The sequence below is a fragment of the Podospora pseudopauciseta genome, chromosome 1, assembly GCF_035222475.1.
Source record: "Podospora pseudopauciseta strain CBS 411.78 chromosome 1, whole genome shotgun sequence".
NCBI lineage: Eukaryota > Fungi > Ascomycota > Sordariomycetes > Sordariales > Podosporaceae > Podospora > Podospora pseudopauciseta.
In genome coordinates, this window is record NC_085892.1 from 3,960,508 (window position 1) to 3,973,348 (window position 12,841).

Below are 12,841 nucleotides of genomic sequence, written 5' to 3' on the forward strand. Positions count from 1 at the left end.
TAATTACTGGGAAAAGTGAATGGTGGATTGAGAGGTGTGAAAAAAGGGGTTATGAAAAAGCTGGTTTGAAAAATTACTAGGGAAAAAGTAATTGTGAAAGACTACGGTGGAAAGAGCAGTAATAAAGAACCATCATAAAAGATTGCTATAAAGAATTGATGTGAGATAGTGGCTACCTGTAGCTGTACATATGAAGTGTTGAATGGAACCGAGAGCCAAATGCTGTGAAGTGATTCCTCTGGTAAGGTAGTTGAACATCAAGTGTGGTGACAGTATCTACTACGACTGTGTGAAAAGGGAGGGGTTCAAATAATTATTGCTTCCAAACAAGAGGTGTTTGATGGTTGCAAAATAGAGCAGTGAACTATTAGCTGTGAATGAAGAAGGTGTGAATTGAAAGCTGCGAAATAAATGGCTGTGAAGTAAGAGGTGTGAGAGAATAGCTGTCAAGTAAGCAGCTGGAATGGATAGAATGAGAACCCAGGAGATAAAACAAGACTTGCGAAATTACAAAACCGCAAGCAGCTTATCTCTCTGATTCTCCAATTCGTAATGCTGTATCCAGCCCATAGACAGCTGTAGGGTAGGCAAAGTCACTTTCTCTTATAGTTCAGATCAATTTAAACCATCACCTATGTTCGCTCATCAACACTTATCTCTCCACACCCCTCTCAATATCGCACCATTACGCCTCAATCCCCCTCGCAGCATTCAAAATCCTACTCTCAATAATATCAACCCACCTCTCCGCATTCGTCCAATCCTCCTGATCAATGCTCTCCATCAAACCCGGGAACACCGCCCCGGAGTACCCCGTCCACAATCCCGGAGCAAACACCACGTGTTTGAACCAGGGCCTGTTGTCCAGCCCTTCCTCATACAAGAAGCTACGCTCGAGGTACTTATATTTGGTGTTGGCCTTACGAACCGCGCAATGATGGCGGATCTTACGAGGCAGATCCCACCAGGGGATTTCGTCGTTTTCTGAGATGTGTCGAAGCTGATCGGCTAGGAGATCAAGATGGTAGGCGTGGTAGGTGAGGGTTTGAAGGGCTTCATGGAGGCGAGTAAGGGATTTGCGGAAGGTTTTGGGGGTGTGTTTGGATGTGGTGGAAACAGAAACAGGGGAGGAAATGTTGCGGGTGGAGGAGCGAAGTTCAAACATTTCTTCGTCGGTTACGCTTGCCGAAAGGACTTCGGCTGGGGGGATGAGGTAGGCGTCCAGCTTGTCTTCGACCTTGTGGACGTATTCGGCCAGAGCCTTGGCGTAGTCTTCAGCACCAAAGGGGATGACAGGGAGGTTGGCGATTTCCGCTACTAGAATACCAAGAACCTGGGCCATGGTTCTGTGGTAAAGAAAGTCAGGATCCCCAAACTTTTGCATCCAGTGGAAGCTGTCGTAGTTGGAGTGATAATGGTACACAGGGCTGTCGCGGTCATTGTCGAACCCAATGTCGATGGAGGGAATGCCAGCAAAGTCTTGGAAGGCAGTGAAGTCGCTGCCACTTCCCATTGTTTTGATTTTCTTGTCCCAGAGATCATACACGGTCTGGCCGGGGCGTGTTTGGTTGGCTGATCCAACAAGGGAAGTGGCTGTACAGATGACCTTGTTGAGGATAGGAGAGGCCGCGACGGCGAGGCGCTTGCCTCTCACGCCGACATCGGTGTTCTGTCAAGGGTTAGCATTCGTACAACACAGAACACAACGAACTGATCAGCATACCACATAGGCGACACTCGCGTGCTTGAGCCAGGGGAGGTATTCCTCCACCCACTCCGTTGAGCCAACCAAACCATACTCCTCACCGTCCCAGCTAGCAAAGACAACAGTCCGGCGAGGTTTCCAGCCACGCTTGAGTGCTTCTCCAAAAGCACGCATGGCCTCGTTCAAGACTGCCGATCCACTGTTCGGATCGCCGGCGCCTCCTGCAACCCAAGCATCACGATGATTTCCAACAACAACAACCTCATCGGGAATGGTACCATTAATCACACCAATGACATTCCAGATCGGGGTGTACACGTATTCTTGCTCGTTGTAGAGGTTTACAACGACGTCATCTGGAGTAGGTCCGATGTTGTACTCCACGCCCTTGTACCCTAGGCCAGTGTTACGTGTCCACCACTGGTTGAAGTCCTTCGCTTTCGGACCATGACCGTTGAGGGCCTTGAGAATGGGAAGGGCATCGGCGTAAGAGATCGGGAGGGACGGAATGCTGGGGATGGCTGTTTCGACCGGTCTGCGAGGAGCCTCTGGCTTTGACGGATACCCAGGGGTAGTTGGATCACCCGGGGCGACACTGAGAAACTGGGTGCTGCCTCGTTGAACACTGCTGGGTTGGCGTGCCGGTCCTTCAGGGTATGTAGGAACCCCTTTTTCGTCGGTGACTTCTCCATCATCCCCAGGATCGCTGTACAAAATAACGCCAATCATTCCGAGCTCCTGGGCACGCTTGACCTTGAGCCCTCTGAAAATTCCACCATAACGGGCAATGGCAATCTTTCCCTCGAGTGTGATGTTGGCAGCAAGAAGGTCCTCGAAATCTTGGTATGTGCCGTAGTTGACATAGACGACTGGTGCAGTGACGTTTCCCGAAGCAGAGTATCCGTGAAAGGTTGGCACACTGTTGGCAAGCCCACTAGTGGGATCCTCCTCGATGACATCCTCAACCAGCGAGGCTTCGTACGTCACTTCGTATTCCTTTTCTCCATCCTGTTCCTCCTTCTCCTTTCCCTTCAAAAGGGCGAGTCTGTGGTCGAGAGGGTAGTTGATGTAGACAACATACTCATTGATCTCAGACTTGATGCCCCACTCTTCCCACTTTTGTTTGGTCGACAGAGCCTGCGAATAGTTTTTACCGGCGAGGTGAGGTCCTGAGGTGTAATAGCGGCTCCATTGCATGGCGCTTTCGCTGCTGGGAACGTCGCGAAGGATTTGCCTCAACTCGTCCTGGTCGACCTGGTTGCGTCCAGGCCAGGTTTGTCCATCCTGTCCATCCCGCCCCGAGATATACCAGTTACCGGACAGGATGGATCCCAAAGGCGCTATGAGAGTCCATATGAGGGTTGAGGCGAGGGCTATAGTGCAGAAACGGCGAAGCACCGAGCGAGGCTGAGGCCGTGGGCGTGGCGGTACGTAGATGTAATTATCGGGAAATGGATGGACACTTCGTGTCTTGTTCATCTTGAGCGGCTCGTTTTCGGACTCCATGATAGTAGTTCTGTTTTCATGATGAGACTTGATCTATGAGAAAGGCTGACATTTGGCAGTCACTTACAATTCAACTTAACGCCAAGACAGCAGATGCATCTCACCGACAGATATCGAGTATGGAGTGGTAAACAAAAGAGATGGAAGCAGACGTTGAATTAAACACTGATGAGCAAACCCTGTGGCGAGCTCTGATCGCGTGTCTCATCCCAGCTGTGAATGGTGGCTGATCAATCACTCAATGCTGCTGTCGAGGCAGTCGTTGACGCAACCACGGGAGCTGCCGGTGTGATTGGAGTATACAGTGTAGAACGACTTTCGCAGACTGTGCCTAGACTTGATGGGTCGGGGGGACTCCCGCTTCCGAACGGCTCGCTAGTTTTCCATGTTCAACATCGACATTCAAGTTGACTTATTCTTCTCACTGACGCTTAATAGGCACTTGCTCGGTTCCTGTATCCTGTAGCGCTGTACAAGGACCGCTGTATGTCCCCTCAACAGGTCTCAAGCAATTTTCTGGCTGCCATCTCATGTGTTGTCTCTCATCCCCGCCTCTCACCAAAACATCTTCCAACATCAAGAAACTTCTGCGGTTAGCGGCGGAAGGCGCACTGAAGGTTCCCCGGTTGTACTGCGGCCGCCCCCCATGCAGTGAGCTGGTTCGGTGTGCGAGATGTCAAAAAACGCCCCGTTTCTGTCTCGACGGTGTGTTACCCCTCTTTATTTTTTATGTCCGCTGACCATTTGCACCAACCTGTCTCACCGGGGCATCAATTGAATGATATCGCTGGTTCGGTACCTACGCAGTAAGGTACTCTGTTGTAAGTGCCATCTTCTTGAGTTCGTCTTGGATGACGAAGGTGGAACCGTCAGTGGCGAATGAGGGTTCATCCCAGCCCGTCCGATCACGGAGTGGGGCGTCGACCGGTGCCATTCCGGTCATCCTCTCAATGCTCTTTGTTCCAGCGGCCTTTGACACCGTAAAATGCCCATGCCACCATTTTTTTCCCGCCTTCCGCAGGTCATTGATATCCGTTGCTGCAGAACTTGATCCTCCTGCCTAAAGCACGCCCTGCAGAATGCCACCCTAGACCTCCTAACCTCCTCGTCTCGAACAGCCAACGGCCTCTCTTCCTACCATCTGGGCCGAGCTCACACTCGCCGGCCATCCGACTCAACCAGCCTCTCCCCGACCGCCGGTTTACTGATCTAGGACTAGTCATCTGCCCGGATCCGCTCCCGCTTCGAAACTGTGTTTGTCAGCCTTCCCACCCTTGCCTCAGTTCTCGGATAAGGCAAATCAAGGCCTGCAGAGTCACTCGCCGTCTCTTCCTCTCATACATAAAACTATTTTGTGCCCCCCTGCCTTCTGCAGTCTTTCCCCCATTTGTTTTGTTCCTTTCACGGGACTTTTTGTATACCAATTCCTCTCATTTGGAGAGCATAGACTTAGTTTCAAGAGAGTCTTATTTTGCCTCCCGATCCGTGGCATACGTCTTACACACATCAGTGGAGCCAACTGTGACATCTCGAGGCCACTGCCTCTCAGAAACTCAGAACTCAACTCCGTCGTTCTTCTGATCTACTAGGCATAATCGTACACCATGACTAGTCATAAGAATGATGGGCCAAAGCTGCCTGTGCAGCAGCTGGCCATTCTCGGTAAGTCACTTGCCCTTCTAGATCTTTACATGTCGTTCACCGGCCTAGAGTAGTGGAGCAAGAGGGCCCGTTGCCCAATAATACCCTCCGAGTCAGCTAGGCTTGGCAGACATCAACAACTGCTGCTTGACGATCACTGTTCATCTCATAGCCGGGTACCGCTTCCGCTCTCTTCATAGTATGCTGACATTCATCATATAGCCATTGCCAGGTTCGCCGAGCCCCTTGCACTCACCTCAGTCTTCCCCTATCTTCCAGAGATGATCGCCAGCTTTGGGGTAGAGAAGAATGAGGTTGCGAGATGGGCAGGTCTTACCGGTGCCATATTCTCTATAAGTCAGAGCTGTACGGCTGTGGCATGGGGACGGGCGTCAGATAAATTTGGAAGGAAACCCATCATCCTGATAGGGTTGCTCAGCACGATGATTTGCTTTCTTGTCTGGGGTATGTCGACAAGCTTGCCCATGGCCATCACCGCAAGAGCTATCATGGGAAGCGGCAACGGCAATGGTAAGTACCTACACCCAGTTCTGAGTTTTCTGTCACACCACTAACAACGTCACCAGTTGGCATCATCAGAACCATGGTAGCCGAAATGGTGCCGGAAAGAGTTCTTCAGCCCAAAGCCTTCTCACTCATGCCCCTTGTGTGGTCAATAGGCTCTGTCTTTGGGCCTGCCTTTGGTGGCTTCTTTGCTCAGCCTGCCAAGCAGTTTCCCAACGTTTTTGGAAACATTGAGTTCTTCAAGACTTACCCCTTTGCTTTGCCAAATATCATGGCATGCTGTGTATTTTTCATTTCTTTCATGACCGGATTGTTGTTCCTCAAGGTTCGTCTCATTGCCCCTTTCAAATCACCACATAGACTAACAGCCACAACAGGAAACACTCGAAAGCAAACGCAACAAACGCGACTGGGGCCTCGAGCTCGGCGAGAAACTAACTCGTCCTTTCCACCGCTCCAAGCGTACCAAGAATCTCAGAAGGCGCTCCTTTGTTGACAGCGAGGCATCTGCCCCTCTGCTTGCCCAGTCCGCCATGTCAAGCAGCTCTTCGCACTTGGAATCCAAGCACTCCGATCCAGTATCGATGAAGGACATTTTCGCCCCTCAGACGTCGATAAACCTCATCTGCTACACCTTCTTGGCTCTTCACTCAGTAGCGTACGACCAAGTCCTGCCTGTGTTCCTCAACTACCCCCGTGTGATCCCTGACGAGCACAACACCTCCCTCCCGTTCAAGTTCACCGGCGGCTTCGGCCTCAGCTCGGACAAAATCGGCACAATCTACACGGTCTATGGCATCTCCTGTGGAGTGATTCAGTTTTTCCTGTTTCCCAAGCTGTGTGCCATGTTTGGTGTGCTGGGAATCTACCGCTTTGCCAGTAAGCACCCTATTATTTCTCCCTTCCCTAGTCCTTTCGTAGTTACTGACTTCTTGCATAGCCGTCGTATTCCCTATAATATACTTCTTGACGCCCTACACAGTTCTCGTCCAGGATACCACCGCTCGGCACATCTTCTTCTTGACCATCATGCTGGTCAAAGGATTTGTCGTTATCGTCGCCTTCCCTTGCACCACCATCCTCCTGACCAACTCTGCTACCTCCCTCCGGATCCTTGGGACCTTGAACGGAGTAGCGACGACCTTTTCCGGACTAGGGAGAGCTGCGGGGCCCGCCGCTGCCGGTGCGGTCTTCAGCTGGGGCGTGCAGAGAGGATACGTGATTGCAGCGTGGTGGTTTCTGGGGTTAATCGCCTTGATGGGGACGATCCCGCCTTGGTTTATTATCGAAGGTGATGGCCCTACCGCTTCCTCGACAGCCACATCAACTTCCACCTCTGACGGGGAAGAAGAGAGCCTGCTCCAGCGTGACGACGATGACGATAGCAGCGTTGACGGGTACGACGAAGTAGCTGTTTTAGAAGCATTGGAGGGCGAGGACTCAGAATCGGAGACTGAGCCCGGGAAGGAAAGGAAAAAGAGGACAACGAACGGGAGTTATGGAACAATGAATAATGGGACAGCGAGTTGAATGAAATATCATGATGGATGAAGAGACGGGAAAAGAAACGATAGAGCATACGACGGAAAGAAGGTCATGACTGAACGGGTGTGTGTTTCTTTTGGCTGATGATACCAGATCTCTTTTTTTTCTTTCGGCATATCCATCAAGCATATGACATATCACCTGGGCGGTGTTTTGGGGTTTTGGGGATAAGGAGTTTAAAAAGTTTTGCTGTTTTGGTTGTTTGAATAGAAGGAATGAATTGTCTTTCCACCATAACTCATCCTGGTCCCTTACCGACCACAACCACCACCAGCTTGCTCCTTCCTTAACAGCAGGAGCAACAACAATGGTTTATGTATTAGGTCAACCATGCAATATTCAACAGGACAGCAGCACATTCTGGCGTAGCCAAGCGGTCAGCCTGCTGGCCGAGGGCAAGCCCTCTCCACCCCCCCCCCTCTCGGCTTCGCTCAGCCCCAGAGCTTCCTGTTCGAATCCTCGTAAAATCAAATGGTTTTCGGCACCAGAACACCACAATCAAATAAAGTGTGGATTTTCGCGAGCTTCTTGATTTTTTTGATCACTAGTGAAAGATAGGATAACGAGCTGTTTTTTCTTTTGAGTGATGTTTCTATATCACTTGTTTTTGAAATTGATTTTTTCATGACTGTTGGGTTGTACGGACAGATGCATCCAGCGGTTTGGTACGCTGTGTGATGGGATTGGAACCACAATCAACTACTCGGCAGGTCGGTAGATAACCGGTGAAGGAATGAAGCAAGAGGATAGATATCTCGATATTCAAGATAAATAACCTGTGATATCACATGGACAGCTTCTACGACCGAGTATCTCCTAATCTACCGCCTAACCAAAACCACTCGCTCAAGCTATGTTACAAACCCCTTCCCCCAAAAAGAAAATCTACACACATTTTCCCCCCAAAGGTGATGTATGTAATGTGTTCCCCATCTAGATATCTCTCCCATCTACCCACCATCTGTCAGCCACCCAATCTAAAAATACCGACATTATACAATCCCCATCCCCTCATTATCTACCCCTGCCTTTCCCCCCATCAATCATCACCTCCCCACTCCCCCCCAACAAGGAAACCCTAACCGTAACCCCCTCCTTAGGCCTCAAAACCAACCTCCACATCTTCCACTCCTCCGGATCAGCCGTCTCATAATCCCTCCCAAACTCAAACTCGCTCAGCAGCACACACAACAAAATCTTCATCTCCGTCTCGGCAAACTTCCGCCCAATACACCCCCTCGGCCCCTGCAAAAAAGTCATAAACGCGTTCGGCACCACACTCGGCGGCAAATCATCCCACCTGTCCGGGTCAAACTCATCCGCCGTATCCCCCCAGTAGCACGGAAGCCGGTTGATCGTGTTGGCAAGCACGTAGATCACAGTCCCACCCGGGACTTTGTACTGACCCAAAGTGTCGTCCGCGATGGACTGCCTTACTGTCATGGGGATCGGGGGGATGTATCTCAGTGATTCCCTGCAGACATTGTCCATGAAGGGGAGCTTATCCGGGTCTACGGACGCCAAAAGACGAGGATCGTGGCGGGTGGAGGCGTCAAACAAAAAGGGCATGTGCTCCCGGATTTCCTCACGGAGTTTGCTCTGAATTTCAGGGTGCGTCGACAAAAGGTGAACAGTCCACGCCACCGCCGTGGCAGTGGTGTCATGCCCCGCCCCCAGAAACGTCATGATCTGATCCCGCATCGTGTCAAATGACAGCCCCTCCTCCCCGTTCTCCTTGAGCTTCTTGTTCTCTTTCGCAATCAGAGCAAGGATGTCCTTCTTGCCGATGTTGTTCTCCGCCTCGTCGAGCTTGGTGGTGATGATCTCGGTTGCTTTGTCGAGGATGATACCTCGGGAGGTTTCCATGTCGCGATTCATCTTGGAGGGGATGTGCTTCGAGGCAGGGATGAAAGCTTGCATTCCGTGGAGGAGGCGAGAAAAGAGGTCAAAGGCGAAGACGAGACGGTAGGCCTCGCGGATGGGGACGTCAGGGTCCTCGAGGGAGTTGATGTCGTACCCGAAACCGGCCTTGCCGATGATGTCGAGGGTGCAGCGGTTCAGCCATTCCAACGCCTCGAACGATTTGACCCTGAGGTGGGAGGTGGTCATCTCCTCCTTCCAGAGCTTGGCCATGATGAGGGACTTTTCCCAAAAGATGGGCGTGAGCGAGCGGATAGCGCCGATGGAGAAGCCGGCTGTGAGGGCCTTGCGCTGGACGACGTGGTCGGTGCCTTCGGCGAGGAGGATGCCCTCACCAAGAATGCGGACCATCCAGAGCTTGGCCCGAACGGGCTTGGGGTAATTGTACGGGTTTTTCACCGTCATGTGCTTGAGGGCTTCGTCGTCGGCGACGGACAGTCTCTCGGCGCCAAAGGGAAAGTAGTAGCGGATGATGGGACCGAGCTCCTTGTGCCAGCGACGCTGGGGGACGCCGCACTCCTCGGTGATGATGGTGAAGAACTGCCCTATGAGAGGGTTACCCGGGACAGTGGGAACGTGTCTCAGCTCCGAGAAGTAGATTGGGTAAAGATAGCTCAGCCAGACGAAAAGGTAGAAGGGGATGGCTGCTGCCAACGCTGTCCCGACAGTCTGGGCCAGAGGCAGGTCGAATTTCTTCGCGACACCGATGGATGCTGCTGTGGTTACCGCCAGCATGGGGCCGAGAGCGACTTTTGAGGCCATGGTTACCGAAGCGACATTCGGTGTTCAACGGCCGAGAGATGGAGTATCGGAACTGGAAGAACTGAAGCGAAGCATAGAGTTGAACGCCGGTTAGGTCCAAACCCCCAGAAGATCAGATACACTGCGAGGTTGTGATACCGAAACCAGGATTCCAACGGTAACGGGCATACCGTTATATACATCATGCCTGCTGGCCTTCAGAATCCAGGAGCTTGGTTCGCCGTGGCGACGTTCAAGATTGAGGGCTTTCCATGGCGCTAGGCGAAGCCGGTGTATGCCGCAAGTTTGACCTGAAGGATCTATTTACATGCCGTTACCCAAAAGCATGGCCTAGAACAGACCTAGAGCAGTATTGTCTGAATCATGTCCGCCAGAGTCAGTGTCAACGCCGGTGTTGGAGTCTGTGTGCTAGTGGGCTAGGTTGAGCGTTCTCGTACGACGGAATCCGGTATAACCGTTGGTTTAGACTTGAGCCGATGACCTGTGTGTCGGTACTGAAGTTGACATGCGGGCTCCTTGATTACCCCTGAAAGCAGTCATTCAGTTACAGTCAGGCATCATGAGCTGAACCTGGGGTTCTGCGTGTGCGCTGTGTTCTTCGAAACAAGGTGGCACTTTAAAGACAGCCCTTGAATATTCTCATCGTCGTTTCTGTTGAACTGCCTGCAGGCTTGGTAAGGGTTGACGGTTATTCAGCCGTCGAGTGGCGCACCTAGTCTAGGCGATCCCCTGTGGCCGCTCCCAACGAAAAAAAGCCGTTGTCGACCGAAAATACCGGCCTCCTAGACTGACGAGAGCTTTATCGACATGGAAAGCGACCATACCTGCTGCCTCTGGTAGCTTCTCCGGGGTCAGATCTCAGGATTTGAAAGAGGTCGAAAACATGACCCATGACCAGAGTTTCCGGCTCCTGAACGTCGAGTGAATCTTGACTGTTTCACTCAACCCCCGAGTCCCTTCTCCTCCTCATGATGGCTTCTCTGAGTAACGTTCTTCATATCATCATGTGCTTTCGAAAGCGCCAGCCCTCTCATGATGAGAGCCCAATACCAGACATCCCCCCCGAGATTCCTATGCCGGCATGTCGAGACAGCAACCGCCCCAGCAGCTTTGGCGGCCTAGTCAGCCAACACAACCTCCAAAGAATCGGCATCCCACCCCTCAAAACCGAGTCCATCACCAACAATGACAAGCTCTCAGCCGTCTCACGCGTGTCCGGTGCGACCCGGAATCCCCCACCGATTCGCACGCCACAGGAGATGGCCAACGTGCCCAGGAACGTGCTCCTAGAAGAAGTCCTTGGCGGCCTGCGGCAACTAGCCGCGTCCCCGACCCCCTTGACACCTACCAGTGTTCGACGAAAGTACCCGATTTCCATGACTGAGCAGCGACATCCAGGGAAACCTGACGCAAAAATCCATTGGAGCACAAAGCCATTTGAGGTTCCGAGGGACGCAGTGACCCCAGAACTTCCCATGTCGGAGGAGGGTGACCCTCTGGCAGAGGCCCGTTATGTCTCTGGTATTCCTCTGGCGTGCCTGATGGCTGGGCTGATGTTTGCGGTGTTTTTGACTTCGATTGATAGAACGATTATATCAACGGTGGGTGGAACATGATGCTATCTAGTATTTTCTTCCTCTACTGACCTTTGTAGGCTATTCCGAATATTACCGAGGAGTTCAAGTCGACGCCGGATATTGGCTGGTACGGCTCAGCATATATGCTCACAGCCTGTGCCTTTCAGCCCATGTTTGGTCGCATCTATACGATTTTCTCTGTTAAAGTCTCATATCTGGTAGCCGTGTTTCTCTTTGAACTGGGATCGTTACTCTGCGGTATATCAAAGACGTCCATGACTTTGATCATCGGGCGAGCCATTGCAGGGCTGGGGTGTGCAGGCATCCTCACTGGGAGTTTCGTTGTCGTTTCAACCACGATTCCGTTGCATTTGCGGCCTGTTTTCATTGCTATTGTTGGGCTAATGTAAGTGATCATCACCACTATGTTCTCTTCGCTGCTCATCTGACCCTATTCAGGTTTGGGATCGGTGCTTCCCTTGGACCCCTGCTGGGTGGTGTTTTTACAGACTTGGTGGTGAGTATCCGGCAACCGATGTATTTGTCGAGAAGATACTGACAACTCGAGACATGGCGATGGTGCTTCTACATCAACCTCCCCGTTGGCGGTGCCACCGCCGCAGCCATGATGATTTTCTTTCATCCAGCAAAGAACAAGGGAGCCAACCGGCCATTCTGGCAACGTATCTTGGCCTTGGATATCCTTGGAAATGCGCTTCTCCTGGCGGCGTCCATCATGCTCTTCCTGGCGCTTGAGTACACAACCCAGGGGGTGGCCTGGTCAAGTGCAGAGGTTATCGGACTCTTGGCTGGGTGTGGCGTCGTGGCCGTCATCTTCATGGCGTGGCAATGGTGGAAAGGAGATGAGGCGCTGATGCCGCCTCGGATTGTCACTCAGCGTACGGTGGCTGCTTCTTGCGGCATGGCGTTCATGACCTATGGTGCGCTCATCAACCTGACCTTCTTTTTGCCCATCTGGTTCCAAGCAATCAAGGATGACAGCGCTATTGGTTCGGGTGTCAACATGATCCCCTACTTTTTGGTAAACGCCTTCTTTTCGCTCTTGGCTGGCATATTTGTCACCAGGATCGGTTACGTCACGCCTCCAGCCGTGATCGGAAGTGCTATCGGTACTATTGGTCTTGGATTGCTGACGCTCTTGAATCCGCGCACCACGACAGGGCAGTGGGTGGGCTACGAGATGGTGTGCAGTGTAGGGTTTGGCATGTCGATCCAACAGGGATTCACAGCTGTTCAGACGGTACTTGCGGAGGACGACATGGCGGTTGGAACAGCAGCGGTGGTGGCGTCGCAGTCGTTGGGAGGCGCTATCATCCTATCGATCGGAAACAGCGTGTTTCAACACCAGCTCTTGAAGGCATCAGAGGCTAATATCCTGCCCGGAGTCGACATCAAGAAGCTTATCGATGTGGGCGCGGCTTCATTCCATAATCTTGTACTGGATGATGAGCTGCCATTAATGTTGGAGGTGTACAATGCTGCACTGCGATTGGTGTTTATTGTGGGCATCCCCATGGGTGCAATGGCTGCCATCATTTCATGCTTCCTCGAGTTCAAGTCAGTCAAGGCGAACAAGGACGGTGATGTGGCGAAAACTCGTGCCGAGGATGTTGCGCAAAAAGCGTAAGAAAACAATAAT

General features: G+C 51.9%; 4 protein-coding genes across 4 annotated transcripts; 2 read left to right on the forward strand and 2 right to left on the reverse strand.

Moving 5' to 3' along the window:
- Positions 1–278: 278 nt before the first annotated feature.
- QC763_111100 (uncharacterized protein) lies at positions 279–3,611 on the reverse strand. The gene is made up of 2 exons (XM_062907698.1): positions 1,724–3,611; positions 279–1,669 (listed from the first exon to the last, which is right to left on the reverse strand). The coding sequence occupies exons 1-2, from the start codon at positions 3,209–3,211 to the stop codon at positions 686–688; spliced, it is 2,472 nt and encodes an 823-aa protein (XP_062770666.1). The 5' UTR covers positions 3,212–3,611; the 3' UTR covers positions 279–685.
- A 37-nt stretch (positions 3,612–3,648) lies between these two features.
- Positions 3,649–7,181, forward strand: QC763_111110 (uncharacterized protein). Its single transcript, XM_062907699.1, is given in 7 exon segments — positions 3,649–4,032; positions 4,256–4,873; positions 5,075–5,383; positions 5,440–5,702; positions 5,755–6,256; positions 6,318–7,080; positions 7,089–7,181. Coding segments are annotated over 5 exon segments (1,722 nt in total). The 5' UTR covers positions 3,649–4,032; positions 4,256–4,815; the 3' UTR covers positions 6,908–7,080; positions 7,089–7,181.
- A 755-nt stretch (positions 7,182–7,936) lies between these two features.
- Positions 7,937–9,604, reverse strand: QC763_111120 (uncharacterized protein; the record flags this gene model as incomplete). The annotated part of the gene is made up of 1 exon (XM_062907700.1): positions 7,937–9,604. One exon carries the CDS (start codon positions 9,602–9,604, stop codon positions 7,937–7,939), a length of 1,668 nt encoding a protein of 555 aa, XP_062770668.1.
- An 846-nt stretch (positions 9,605–10,450) lies between these two features.
- QC763_111130 (uncharacterized protein) lies at positions 10,451–12,829 on the forward strand (the record flags this gene model as incomplete). Its single annotated transcript, XM_062907701.1, has 4 exons — positions 10,451–11,205; positions 11,259–11,587; positions 11,641–11,698; positions 11,750–12,829. The coding sequence occupies exons 1-4, from the start codon at positions 10,573–10,575 to the stop codon at positions 12,827–12,829; spliced, it is 2,100 nt and encodes a 699-aa protein (XP_062770669.1). The 5' UTR covers positions 10,451–10,572.
- Positions 12,830–12,841: the final 12 nt, after the last annotated feature.

What these genes read in the sequence shown, in the direction of transcription:
- QC763_111100 (XM_062907698.1), bottom strand. Translation starts at nt 3,211, where the DNA reads ATGGAGTCCGAAAACGAGCCGCTCAAGATGAACAAGACACGAAGTGTC. An exon ending in ACGCGAGTGTCGCCTATGTG is followed by an intron (nt 1,670 to 1,723) that starts GTATGCTGATCA and finishes AACCCTTGACAG; the next exon opens with AACACCGATGTCGGCGTGAG.